The sequence below is a fragment of the Delphinus delphis genome, chromosome 3 (genome assembly GCF_949987515.2).
Source record: "Delphinus delphis chromosome 3, mDelDel1.2, whole genome shotgun sequence".
NCBI lineage: Eukaryota > Metazoa > Chordata > Mammalia > Artiodactyla > Delphinidae > Delphinus > Delphinus delphis.
Genome location: NC_082685.1, coordinates 109233540 through 109248329, shown reverse-complemented (window position 1 = coordinate 109248329; position 14790 = coordinate 109233540). Strand labels below are relative to the sequence as shown.

The window sequence follows — 14790 nt, the reverse complement described above, 5'->3', positions numbered from 1 at the left end:
TCCTAGTGACAGACAATTTCTATTTTTTGTCTATTACGAATACAAACAGTTATTAGAGTGAACAGCTTTATAAATGTCTTTTTGAGCGCTTGTGCATTTTCCTAGATTTCTAAAAGAGGAATTGCTGTGTCATATGTACCAGTATATGGACTCTTTAACATCAGTTAAAGCGTAAATATTTCCAAAATTCCTGTCCACATTCTTGCCAACATGCTATGTAAACAGACTTTTAAACTTTTTGATGGTATGATGAAAGTAAAAAGTTATTTCTTAAAATTATTCCTTCAAAAGTTTTCACTATGGATATTTCTTTATTTTTTCATATGAATGTAAGGAATAGGTCCCTTGAAAAATACTGCTGATTTCATTTTCCTTTCCCTGATTAACATGTTTTTGGCCTTTCATGTTTCTTTTTTTTTATAAATATCATATTCATGTCCTTTGCCCATTTTTCCATTGTTTTGGTATTATTAATAAGTAGGAGTACTACTTCTTTGTTATATGCCTTTTCATTTTGTGTTTGATGACTGCTTTTAACAGCGGTTTTAAAAATTTAATCAAATGTATTAGTCTTTTCCTGTATGATTTATATTTTTGTGTTGCTTTTCCTGTCTTGTTCAGGAAATCATTCTCTACCTTCATGTCATTAAGTCGTTCTCCCATGTTTTCTTCTAAAAGTTTAAGATTTGCTTTTCACATTTCTTTCTTTCATCCATCTAGATTCGATTTAGGGACTCTGTGAGATTCAAGCCTAACTCAGTTATCATATGGATACCCAATTGTCCCACCATTGTTTATTGAACCATGGTATCTTTTTTGCTTATTTATAAAATAAGCAAAATACCAAGTGCCATGTATACGTTTGTGTCCGGGCTTTCTGTTACTGCTATGTTTACCTGTGCCTAAAGCAATATTGCACTTTTAATTACTATAGCTTTATTACAAAGTCTCCTCTCACAATTGTGGTTCTTCAAAATTGTATTGACTTTCCTTTGTTTTTTGTTTGTTTGTTTGTTTTTAATCTATCAAAGAAATTTCAAAATTAACTTCTGGAATTGTATTGCTTGGTAGATTAATTTGTGAGAATATATTCATTTCCTTTTTAAAATAACCTTTATTGAAATATACAGAATTATGCACAAATCATAAGTGTACAGCTTAGTGAATTTTCACAAAGTGTACCCATTTAAGTATCCCAAAACCAGGTTGAGAAGTAGAACAATAGAATGGAAATGAACACATTCTAAAAGCTCCACTTGTAGAGTATGAGAGGGCCTCCCAGCAGCTACTTCCCCCCTGAAAGTTAATCACTGTCCTAATATCTTTTACCAAAGAATAATAGTTTTGGTTATTTTTGCTTGTTTTTGAGCCTTATATCAATAGAGACATACAATATATACTCCTTGTGTCTGGCTTCTTTGATTCAACATTGGTTTTATACAGTTCATCCATATTTTTTGCGTATTATTTATTTCCATTTTCATAGAGAATTTCATTGTATAAATACATGATAACTTTTCTGTTCTATTGATAAACATTTGAGTTACTTCCAATTTAGTACTATTATGAAAAGTATTACTGTGAACATTCTTTTACATTTTTTTTAATATACATCGTATACATTTCTGTTAGACATGTACCTAAGAGCAGAATTGTTCAGATATGTTTACTTTCAGCTTTAATAGATTCTGCCAAACAGTTTTCCAAACTAGTGTTCAATTTACTTCCCCAGTAGCAGTATATAAAAATTCTAGTTGTTTTGCATCTTTGCCAAAGCTTAATACTGGCAGTTTTTGGTTTTAACTTTAGCCATTTAGTGAAATGATGTGGTCTCTCTGATTTGGTTTACATTTTCTTAATGATTCGAAGTAGAATGTCATCTCACTGGCCATTTGTGTTTTTTCTCTTGTCATTCATTAATTCATTACTTCATTCATTCATTCATTCACTTAAGCTGCATTGGGTCTTTAGTTGTGGCACTGCGAGGTCTTTGTTGTGGTCTGTGGGATCTTGCACTGCAGCACATGGGCTTCTGTCTAGTTGTGGCTTGCAGGTTTTCTCTCTGTAGTTGTGGCACATGGGCTCCAGAGCACGTGGGCTCTGTAGTTTGCGGCATGCAGGGCTCTCTGGTTGAGGCGCTCAACGAGCTCAGCAGTTGTGGCGCATGAGCTTAGTTGCCCCATGGCATGTGGGACCTTAGTTCTCCAACCAGGGATCGAACCCGCGTCCCCTGCATTGCAGGATGGATTCTTTACCACTGGACCGCCAGGGAAATCCCTCTCTTGTCATTTAAAAAAATTTTTTTCAGCCATATTTCTTGAGGTTGTCTTTCTTTTGATTTGTGGGAGTTCATTATGTATACTGTATTCGGGTCTTTGGGAAATAGTACATATATCTTTTATTCCATAATTTTTCATTCTCTTAATTACATCTTTTAATGAATAAAAGTTCTTAATTTTAATGTACTCTAATTTTCAGCGTTTTTCTTTACAGTTAATTGTGATTCATGATCAGCTTATGAAATCTTCGTCTACCCCCAAGGTCGTATGTTATTGTCTAATAACCTTATAGTTTTTCCCTGTCTTTCAAATCTATAATCCACCTGGAATTGATTTTTATGATGTAACTTAAGAAATCAAGATTTAAAATTTTTCTATATGGATATCTTTTTGACTCAGCACTAGTTATTAAAAGGAACATCCTTTGTCCACTGTGCTACAGTGTCACTTTTGTTGTAAGTCAGGAAACTGTATACATGTCAGTCTGTTCTGGACTGTATTCTGTTCCACTGGTCTATTTGTGTCTGTGCCGGAATCACACCAGTTTAATTATTGTAGCATTACAATATTGAGCCTTCTAGTCTATGAACGTGGCGCTTTCTTTAATTTACTTAGGCCTTCTTTAATTTCTTTCAATAATGTTTTGTAGTTTTCTCTTTAGAAGTCTTGGTCATTTTGTTAGGTTTATTCCTAGGTATTTGATTTCTTTTGATACTATGGTAAATTATATCATTAAATTTTTAAAATTTGTAATTACTTGTTGCTAAAATGTAGAAATAAAGTTGGCATTTGAATACTGAACTTATGCCCAGAGCTCTTGCTCAATTCATTTGTCAATTCTAATAATTTTCATAGATTACTTTAGATTTTTCTGGAAACACAGTTTTTCCTGTATGTCATTATTCCTTTATGTAGGAATAATGACAGTTTCATAATTTCATCATTTTCTTTCCAATTCTTATACCTTTTATTTCCTTTTCCTGCAATTTTTTAAATGAATGGATATTGAATTTTATCAGATGCTTTCTGTGTATCATTGGAGAGCATCATGATTTCTGTATTCTGTTAATGTGGCGAATTACATTGATTGGCTTTTGAATATTAAACCAACCTTACATTCCTCAAAAATTCTAAATGGTTTGTATATCCTTGGATTGTCTTATTAATATTTTATTAAGGAGTCTTGCATATATTATATATTTATGGATGAAACTGACCTGTATTTTTTTTTTCTTGTAATGCTCTTGTCAGGCTTTGATGTCAAGATTATGTTGGCTTTCTGAAATGATTTGGGAAGAGTTCCCTCTTGTTCTCTTCTCTAGAAGAGTTTTTGTAAGATTGGTGCTATTTTTTTCTTATATGTTTACAAGAATTCAGTGGGGAAGTTATCTGGGTTTGGGGTTTTTCTTTTGGAAGGGCTTTTAATTACAGATTTAATTCTTCAATAGGTATAGGATTATTCGGATTTTCTATTTCTTGTGTAATTTCTGTCAATTTTAAAAAAGAAATCTGTTCATTTAATTTGAATTTTCAAAACATTTCATATGCCAAATGTTCATTTGTTTATAATAGGCTTATTATTTTTTAACATCTGTAGGAGAATTTTAACAATTTTAATCATAAGTTTTATCATTCGACTTGTACCGAGTTTGTTTCCTTTGCTCTTACTGTGCTAGGCTCTTTCTGTTCCAAGAAACACAGATTCACTCAAGTTCCTTCAAGTAATGGAGATTCATGAGGCTCATTATAAAGCCATATGTAATCCTAAGAGAAAGGAATCACACAGGAAGAGCAAGATCTCTAGTATACCTTGGCTTTAGGGAGACTGGAAATGTATGGTTAATAAGGATATGGGATATCTTTAGAGATGGGAACAGGTTTACTTTTTAATACCTTTAATAGTAAGACTTTCTAATGCTTTACTCTAATGCCCCCATTATTTGCATGAAGTTTCTTATTTCCTCTTGGCTCTTCTGTATTTTTTCTTTCCCTGCCCTACCTTTTGGTTACTCATAACTTCTTACTCATGGTCCCCAGTGCCTTGTAGCCTCATTTTGTGTTTCTTTTCAACCTCTTCTCCAGTTTGACTGAACCTCTCCTTGGTTCTCGATTTCACCTCCCAAGAGATTAGTTGATTAGTTTCAGAAGACCGGTATGTGAAGCCACCTCTTAGGCTGTTGGTCAGTTACCGATTGGTTACTCTTGACCAGGCAGGTATTGCCAAGAGTGGTGGGTCCACATAGCATAGCACATGGATGCCTTAGGCTAACTCCTCTGTAGAGGGCTGCAGCTGGACAGTTTCTCTTAGGATGAGTCTATACATGGCAAGTGCTAGAATTAGTTAATACAGGTAAGTTCTAGGAATTAAATCATTGCAAGTGTTGCAGCTTTTCTCCCGTTTTCACTTATTCTGGTGAAATACCAGTGAGTAATTAAATCCTGATAAAACCAATATCTAGAATTTGGTATTATCCATCCCTTTAGCAGTTATCCCTCTTTAACTGAAAATATTCATGTGCTACCAACCCAGATTAGGGCTTTCTGCAATTAGATGTGTAATACCTATAATTTTAGTATGGACAAATGGAAATTGATAGATTTTAAATGTAAGTAATATAAAAAACAGACATAGGCAGATTAATGATTATTTAAAGAGAAAGCCATAGTATTTATCTCGTTTAGGTTGCTTCTTGTTATTTCCTTTTTTAAGTCCAGAAACAACCATGTGTGCTGCTGAGACTTCACTGTTCTGTAATAGCACAGGTCAAGTTGAAGACAAAGAGGTCCTCTTTCCTTTTGTGATACTTAATGGGTGACATATTTAAACACCACACCTTAATCTTTTGCCTAATGCATTCTCATTTATGGAATAAATTGTAGCTATTACACAGAAGCCCCTCTAGTACAATAAGTGAAATTGCTTTTTAATTTTCTAGGGGGACTCAGAGAGAGTAATGATAATTACTGGACCAAACATGGGTGGAAAGAGCTCCTACATAAAGCAAGTTGCATTGATTACTATCATGGCTCAGATTGGCTCCTATGTTCCGGCAGAGGAAGCAACAGTTGGAATTGTGGATGGCATTTTCACAAGGTAAAAACATTAGTTCTATTTGAATATATTTCTGACAATAAATCAAGCCCACATCGTCACATGAATTTTCTTCTTATGTACATAGTTAGGTGAACAGATTTGCTATATAGGATTTTGCTATTTAGAATTTCGGAACTTAAAGAAATCATTTCATCATGAAATTAATATCAGAAGAGACCTAGGAGATCATTTTGTCTGGTCATTTTAAACTTGTTGTTAGTTACCGAGTTCTTTCTTAAAGGAAATTATTTGTAGAAGTTGAAAATTAAACAGATAAAAGCAGATCTGCTCTGCCTTAATCAGAGGTAGAAGGCTTGAACCTAAATGTCCATCGACAGATGAATGGATAAAGAAGGTGTGGTACATATATACAATGGAATATTACTCAACCGTAAAACAGAATGAAGTAATGCCATTTGCAGCAACATGTATGGACCTAGAAATGATCATATTAAATGAAGTAAATCAGACAAAGACAAATATCATATATCACTTATATGTGGAATCTAGACAGTGATACAAATGAACTTATTTACAAAACAGAAACAGACTCACAGACTTAGAAAACAAACTTATGGTTACCAAAGGGGAAAGGTGGAGGGAGGGATAAATTAGGAGGTTAGGATTAACATATACACATTACTATATATAAAATAGATAAACAACAAGGACCTACTGGACAGCACAGGGAACTCTATTCAATACTCTGTAATAACCTATATGGGAAAAGAATCTGAAAAAGAATAGATATATGTATATGTATAACTAAATCACTTTGCTATACACCTAAAACTAACACAACATTGTAAATCAACTATACTGCAATATAAAATAAAATTTTTCTTAATTTCAAAAAAAAAGAGGTAGAAGGCTTGGGGACTTGGCTTCTAGGCTCTATAAAGCAGTCTGCAACCTAGTCTACCCTCCTTATTTTTATAGGTCGGGAACTGACAACAGACTGGAAAAGGCACTGGCCCAAGATAATTTAATTCATATTCTTTTTTGCTCTAAGGACATAACATGCAACTGGCTAAGATTTACCCTCAACCTTTAAACCTAAATTGCATGCCATATTAGGAATATAGGTGAAATATCGTGGTCTCACCAATTAGGATTCATAGTTTAATCTATTTACTCAGATTTATCAGTTCTTAAAATATTATTTATACTTCTTATACTTACATTTTTAGAAAAAGGTAAATATAGTCTATAGTGTATAGTCAAAGTATATGTGTAGAGTGTCTGATTTATTTTCCTGCTTATTTAATATTTGACCCTTGAACACATCAGAATATATCACATGCTAAGGTTCATGCAGTTGAGTAGACATTAAAACACTTTAAGGCTTGGGTTTTAATCAGAGAATGAACAAAGCAAAGCAACCTAAATTCTGTTGGGTTGGCTAAAAGGTTTGTTCCTTTTTTACCGTAAGATGGCTCTAGTAGTTCTTAGCTGTCTTTAACTTCATTTGAAACAATTTTGTTAGATTTTATTGTGACAGCTGTCACATCAGCATGCATTTAAAAAAAACATCAAAATTGGTGAATTTTTGTGTAGCCATTTTAATATTGAAGATGGAAGAAGAAAGCAACATTTTCAGTGTATTATGCTTTATTATTTCAAGGAAGGTAAAAAGGCAACTGAAACGCAAAAAAAGATTTTGCATGTATGGAGAGGGTGCTGTGACTGATCAAATGTGTCAAAAGTGGGTTGTGAAGTTTTGTTGTGGAGATTTCTTGCTGGACAATGCTCCACGGTCAGGTAGACCAGTAGAAGTTGATAGCGATCAAATCGAGACATTCAATGAGAACAATCAACGTTATACCACGTTGAGATACCCGGGAGATACCAGGAGATACCGACATACTCAAAATATCCAAATCAAGCATTGAAAATCATTTGCACCAGCTTGGTTATGTTAATCGCTTTGATGTTTGGGTTCCACGTAAGTTAAGTGAAAAAAACCTTCTTGACTGCATTTCCACGTCCAATTCTCTACTGAAACGTAATGAAAATGTTGTGTTTTTAAAACAAGTTGTGACGGGCAATGAAAAGTGGATATTGTACAATCATGTGGAATGCAAGAGATCGTGGGGCAAGTGAAATGAACCACTACCAACCACTACCACTACCAACCACACCAAAGGCTGGTCTTCATCCAAAGAAGGTGATGTATTGTGTGCATCGTGGGATTGGAAGGGAGTCCTCTATCATGAGCTCCTTCTGGAAAACCAAATGATTAATTCCAACAAGTACTGCTTCCATTTAGACCAACTGAAAGCAGCACTTTATGAAAAGTGTCCATAATTAGTCAACAGAAAATGCATTGTCTTCCATCAGGATAACGCAAGACCACATGTTTCTTTGATGACCAGGCAAAAACTATTACAGCTTGGCCGGGAAGTTCTAATTCATCCACCGTATTCATGAGACACTGCACCTTCAGATTTACATTTATTTCGGTCTTTACAAAATTCTCTTAAAGGAAAAAATTTCAATTCCCTGGAAGACTGTAAACAATTCTTTGCTCAAAAAGATAAAAATTTTTGGGAAGATGGAATTATGAAGTTGCCTGAAAAATGGCAGAAGGTAGTGGAACAAAACAGTAAATATGTTGTTCAATAAAGTTCTTGGTGAGGGCTTCCCAGGTGGCGCAGTGGTTGGGAGTCCGCCTGCCAGTGCAGGGGACACGGGTTCAGGCCCTGGTCCAGGAGGATCCCACATGCTGCAGAGCGGCTGGGCCCGTGCGCCACAGCTGCTGGGCCTGCACTCTAGAGCCCGTGCTCCACAACAAAAGAAGCCACCGCAGTGAGAGACCCGCGCACTGCAATGAAGAGTAGCTTGCACCCGCGTACAGCAACGGAGACCTAATGCAGCCAAAAATAAGTAAATAAACTTTAAAAAAAAAAAGTTCTTGGTGAAAATGAAAAATGTGTCTTTTCTTTTGACTTAAAAACCAAAGACGCTTTTTGGACAACCCAATATTTGATGCCATATCACCAAACAGATGTTATTTTGATCTCCATATATTTGTAAATGAACTCAATATAATAAATTTTAAAAATATTTCTTTAGTTTTTAACATTGTAATTAATTTTCTATTTCCTAAGAAAAAATACTAGGTATTTTATTTTGGTTACATTATTAGGAGGAGTGACAAGAGAAATTTCATCAATAGAAAAAAGATAAAAGGAAGAGAAAAATAAAAAGAAAGAGAAAAAATATCTTGGGCAATGTAAGGTAATTTGTCTGGAAGAGAATCTTGTTAGCAGAGTATCAGGAATGTTTTTAGATACAAGTAATAGAAAAGAAAATAAGGGTTTACTTTTCTCATTTAACAAGGAAGCTTGAAGTAGGTGACCACTTCTGATGTTTCAGTGGCTCTGCAGTTTTGTTGTCTTCTCCTCATAGTTGCAATATAGTTGCTGTGACTCCAGACATCACATTGATATTCATATGAGGAAAAAGGGAAAAGGAATGCAAAAGCTTCTCCTTGTTTTCAGGAAATCAGTACCTTTTCAGAAGCCTCCCAGAAAACTTTCACTTACATTTCGCTAACCAGCGCTGTGTCTCATGGCCATAATTACAAGCGAAACAAAGTATGAATTTGATTTTATCCAGCTTTTATAATGGAGCTAGGCAAGGGACAGGTGTTCAGGAATGGATTTATTGGTAACCAGAAAATAGTTTCTGCCACAAGGAATGAATTCAATGATAATAACAATAACTAACCTTTGTGATGATAACATATTTATAATATTAGTATAATAAAATTTTTACCAATGTATAGAACCTGTTCTATGTATATAAAATATTTATATAAAGTATATTCGGTGAGAGCAAACATAAGCCTTCTGGAAAAGGACAAAGTGCATTAATTCAGCAAATTTGGATCTTTATCCATTCATTTTCATTTGTTCATTCATCCAACATATACTAACTTGGCATCTAACATATGACAAGCACTCAGAATACAAAGCAATCATAGTTTCTGTTCCCATGAAGTTTACCTGATGGAAAAGATCAGCATAAACCAAAAAATTGTATAAAGAAATGTAAAGTTGCAGCTGTGACAAGTCTACAAAGGCTAGGTATATGAGGCTGTGGCAGCCTGTGGTGCTGGGACCTGATCTGCTCAGGAACGTCAGGAGAAGGCTTCCTTTAGCAAGTGATGTGTAATCTGAAGGAGGCGTTAACTAATCAAAGGAAAGAAGAGCATTTCAGACCAAGAAAGCAGCATGTGCAAATGTTCTTTCACATTAAAAAAACCATAGTGAGACAACAGCTGAAGGGTGGCCCTCTAGGGGAGCAAGATTCTCCATGAAGCTGAAGACAATAGGTAAGGGCAAGTTATACAAAGTGTAGGCCATGTTAGGAGTTTGTGTAAAAGCCATGGGAAACCATTGAAGGGTTTTAAGCAGGGCTTGGTATGATCACATCTACATTGGCTGAAATGCAGAGAATGTTTGGAGGAAGGACACAGTTGATCAGTGCAGTCTTATCAGTAGGCCCTTGCGGTGGCCTTGGTGAGAGGTATCAGTAGTTTGGACTGGGTTGTAGTGTTAGTTTAAATGGAAAGGAGTTGTATTTGAAAGGTAATAAATAACAGGAAATAAATCAACAGGATTTGGTGATAGATGGGATATGAGGCTGAGATAAATGGAGTTTTCAGCGATGACAGTGCTTTGTGCATCTGGGTGGAGAATGCCGGCATTTACTGGAAGAGAGTGATTTTTTTTCCTTGGATCCTGACTTTATTTTTGGTTTTTTGATTTACAATGTTGTGTTAGTTTCAGGCGTACAGCAAAGTGATTCAGTTATACATATATTCATTCTTTTTCAGATTCTTTACCCATGTAGGTTATTACAGAATATTCAATAGGACCTATACAGTAGGTCCTTGTTGGTTATCTATTTTATATATAGTAGTGTGTATATGTTAATCACAAGCTCCTAATTTATCCCTCCCCCACTCATTTCCCCTTTGAAATCTGTGAGTGTTTCTGTTTTGTAAATAAGTTATTTGTATCATTTTTAAAAATTAGATTCCACATATGAGTGATATCATATACTTGTCTTTGACTTATTTCACTTAGTATGCTAATCTCTAGGTCCATCTATGTTGCTGCAAATGGCATTATTTGGTTCTTTTTTATGGCTGAGTATTGACTTGGTTTTTGTATGTAGTAGGTAGCAATACTCTGAGACCATAGGGAAGCTGTCATGTAGTCAGTTGGATATAAAGTTTGAGTTCACAGGGAGAGATGAAAGGTAACAATATAGATTTGTTGTGAGACATCTTTGTATAAGTGGGAAGTGAGATCCTGGGTGTGGATGAGATCATGTTGGCAGAGAGTAAATATAGTGAAGAAGATAATGTTCCAAGGCTGAGCCTTAGAACTGCCAACATGTCATGACTGAGTAAGAAGATAAGCTTGAAAAACCAACAGAGAAGGAGTACCCAGAGAGGCAGGGGAAAACCAGGACAGCCCAGTGTCATGGGGGCACGGGGAAAAGTGCTTCAAGGAGGAAGGAAGTGGTCCACAGCGCTGAAAGACTGAATGAGATGAAGCCTGAAAAGTCCACCTTGGTTTTAGCAAAATGGATATGACTAGTGACCGTTGCAAGAGCTGTTATGGTGGAGTGGTGGGGCCTCACTCCAGTTAAAGAGGGTTAGAGAGTAAGTGAGAGGTTAGGATATAGAGTTTGTAGGTGACCCTGGAGCAGATTGGCTGGGAAGACAGGGTTAGAGATCCAATAAGGGACTTGTTTTATTTTTGAGTGGTAGACTTGAACATGTTTAAGAGGGGTATCCAGTGGAATATGTTATGTCCATGAATTTATGATTCTAAAAAAATGCATCAGTCACCTTAGAGGATATTAGAATGAATTCATGATACTTAAAACAAAAAATCACTAGTCACTTTGGAGAATAAAAATTAAAAAATAAAGGGGAAGAATCATGCAGCTACCATGCCTTTCCAAAAATATTATGAGAAGAATTTTCTCTTTATGGAAGTGTTCCAGCTAACAGAGAAGGAATAGTAGTATTAGAATATCACCCCTCTCTTTTTTTGCAATCCCTAATGTAGTTATAGATCTAGGCAATAATTAGAAATGGCTGCTCACGTCATGAAAAGAGAGACGACCAGACATTTGGCCAAAGTTTGTAACACAAGCTATGAAGTCTGTGCAAACAAATCAAACCTTAATCTATTTGAATATCTAGATCTATCTGAAACACAGAGAGATATTGATCTTTTATACTTCAGGATTTTTTTGTGGGGGAAGGGCTGCACTGGGTCTTAGCTGCGGCACACGGGATCTTTGTTGCGGCGTGCAGGATCTTTTTAGTTGCGGCATGCAGGATCTTTTTAGTTGCGGCATGCAGACTTCTTAGTTGCGGCATGCATGCGGGATCTAGTTCCCTGACCAGGGATCGAACCTGGGCCCCCTGCATTGGGAGCGCAGTCTTACCCACTGGACCACCAGGGAAGTCCCTATACTGCAAGATTGGTCACAACCTTAAAACATTAATTAGCAAAGAATCATTTCAGTCAGTTAAAGGATATAAAGATATAAACACTGAAATCTGGGACACTCTCTTATGCTTTACCATTTAAGTAGCTGTTGTTTCATGGACCTTAAGGTCATGTTTATAAAAGCAGTCTGCCATGGACCCTGAGTGTCCCTGCATGTCCCTACTGAGTACACCAAGAAAGCCCCTGATTGCTCCCTACCTGGGCATTTGTCAGGGTTGGGCTTGCAGCAAGCAGTCTCGAGGGAAGAGGTAATAACATCTCCCCACAAAGAGGAAGCGTGCTTCTTTTTGTTGTACACGTAGTGAATCCTCAAGTTCAGTTTTCTGCCTTGTAATACAACCCACTGCATGCACAGCATCCGTGGTGAGCCCTTTGCCTTGCCCTTACGGGACTTGACAGCTGATGCAAACCAATATGGGTAAAAGTCCTTTGTTTCTGATTCAGGGTTTTCATGTCTTTTGCTAGCATCTGTGAAACCATATTGGCTTAACTTGATATAAATAGGGTAAAATCCCAGACTTTGGCCAGTTCTGCATGGGTCAGTAGGATTCTCTTATCTCTTGCTAATAATAAGTGCTACTAAAATGTGAGTAGATAGGTTATATGTGGGAAAGGATGGAAGCTTTAGAGCCAGAAAGGTCAGGTCTCAATACAAGTTCACCAATTTCCTGACTGTGTGCTAGTTACTTCATTCATCTAGAGCCTTGAAAGAAGTATGGTGTCATGGAATTTAAAAAAAAAAAAAAAAAAAAGTATTATAGTTGGGTACAAATCCCACTTTTTCTACTTAACTATCTGACCTTTGGCGAATTACTTGACTTCTCAATGTCTCAGTTTTTTTCATCTATAAAATGGAGATAATACTGCTTAATCACAGATTATTGTGGGAATTAAGTACATGAAGTGCCTGGTATGTAATAGGTACTCAATAAATTTGAGTTTTGTTCCTTCTTCTAGAGTCTGTGTCATTAGTATTTTGGATTTAAAAGTCTGTCTTCATATATATGTTAGTATAGTACTCCTTTTCTAAACTTAGCCTCAGGTCTCACATCTATAAAACAAAAAGTTTGATAATACCAGGTTTTGAGAATAATTTTTGAAGGGTGTGAAATCACTACGAATTGCTGGTCTTAGCTGTCATCCTTGAAAGAAGTTAACCAAATATTCCGCACTCTAAACCTTGCCAACACCAAATTCATTGTTTCAGTATAGTAGCATTCATTCTGAGTTAACTCCTGCAAACACATTAGTTTATTCATCTACTTGGGGGTACATTTTATAGTTACCTGGTCCTGATGGGCCAATCCAGAAGTAGTATCACATGAAAGAATATTCTTATTACAACACATGAAAAAGAGCTGGTTATGAAACTTGGCATTCAGTGTGATTCCACTTTTGTATGACAAATTGTATATGTAAATATATGCAGAGAAAACCATCTATATAGAAGGCTGCATTCCAAAATATTGTAAAAGATATAGGATTATGGTGACTTTTCTTTAGTTTGGCTTATGAACATTTTCAAAATTCTGAAATAAACAGGTAACAAAAGTACTCCCCTGCCCAAAAAATGTTAAGGGTTATATCAGTCAAAATGAGATGTTTCATAGGCGTCTAATGAAATGCATATATGGTCATTGTCTGGGAATACTTTTTTCCTGGACAGACTTCTCTTCCCTACTCAGTAGCATGGAATTTGGGGTTCTAAGCTTTAAACCTTCCCAAGAGCATATCAGACTTTATTTTTCCGAAGTTGTAACCCAGCCTGTAAGTAGCCCTAGTTCTTCCTCCTTTAGGAATTGATGGCTTTCTGTCAGATCAGTATGCAAGACTGGTGTTTTTAATTTTCATAACAGAAACATTGCCCTTTGCACATTTAACATCTTTGATTTTTTTAACTCTTAATGTACATTGGATTTTTTTTTAATGGAGCTTTTAAAGTATATTGAAACCTGGACCCTGCCCTCAGAGGTTCTAAGTTGGCCTGGGGCAGGGTTTGGGAATTTGAATTTTACATGTGTCCAGGTGGTTTTGAAATGTGGGCAAGGCTGAGAAGCATTTCCCCAAGCCCTTGCTGGAGAGCTCAGTTATTTAATTCTAAAAGTAAGAGAAGTTTATTATGAAAACTGTTTACGGTGTAGTAGGGTATTAAGTGAAATGTTTCCTTCTCTACAGGTCAGCATCTATTTATGGTTTTTCATTTAACTTTCCACAAGGTTAGAGGTGTACATAAGTCTTCTCTCTTAAGTGGTCTTATACTAAGCGTTATTATCATGTAGCTTGCTTTTATTTCCTAACCTGGGGGAAACTGAATTCCCCTGTCAGTTCTTACAGATTAGTCTCACACTTTTATTGGCTGTGGTGTGTCTGCTATGCAGAGGTTCCCTGAACTCTTTAACCTCTGAGACCTCCATCTGGGATGCACTGCTCTAGTAGAAGAACCCTGTTCCTTGTCCATTCCCCCTGTCCTCGCCTTCTCTTCCTATTACCATTGGAAAGGAGTCTATGTGGACCACATTCAGTTATATCCCTAGGATTTTAAATTTTTACTAGGATATGGTTTAATATTATAACCTCATATTTTTCATTTATTATGAAATTATTCAGACATATTACAGTCCCCTTGTAGCTTCCAACCTACTAAAGAAATAAAGCATTGCAAATCCAACTGAACCCATAACCCTCCCTGGTCCTGTTCCCCTCCACCCCATCCAGAGTAACCCTTTTTGACTGGTTTTTATCTCATGAGTTTCTCTATATTTTTACTACCTAGGTATGTTTTGAAATAATATATGGAATTATTTGGTATGCTTTTAAACTTTATGTTTGGTATGCTTTTAAGCGTCATTCTTCTGCAAGTGGCTTTTTCCCCCTC

General features: G+C 36.0%; 1 protein-coding gene across 1 annotated transcript in view; it reads left to right on the top strand.

Annotated features, from left to right (window-relative positions):
• The window catches only part of MSH3 (mutS homolog 3), a 180989-nt gene that overhangs the window by 141505 nt on the left and 24694 nt on the right, over window positions 1-14790 (top strand). Inside the window, exon 20 of the mRNA XM_060009221.1 lies at window positions 5216-5373. Coding sequence (XP_059865204.1) covers window positions 5216-5373 — 158 coding nt within the window. The remainder of the gene's footprint in view (window positions 1-5215; window positions 5374-14790) is intronic.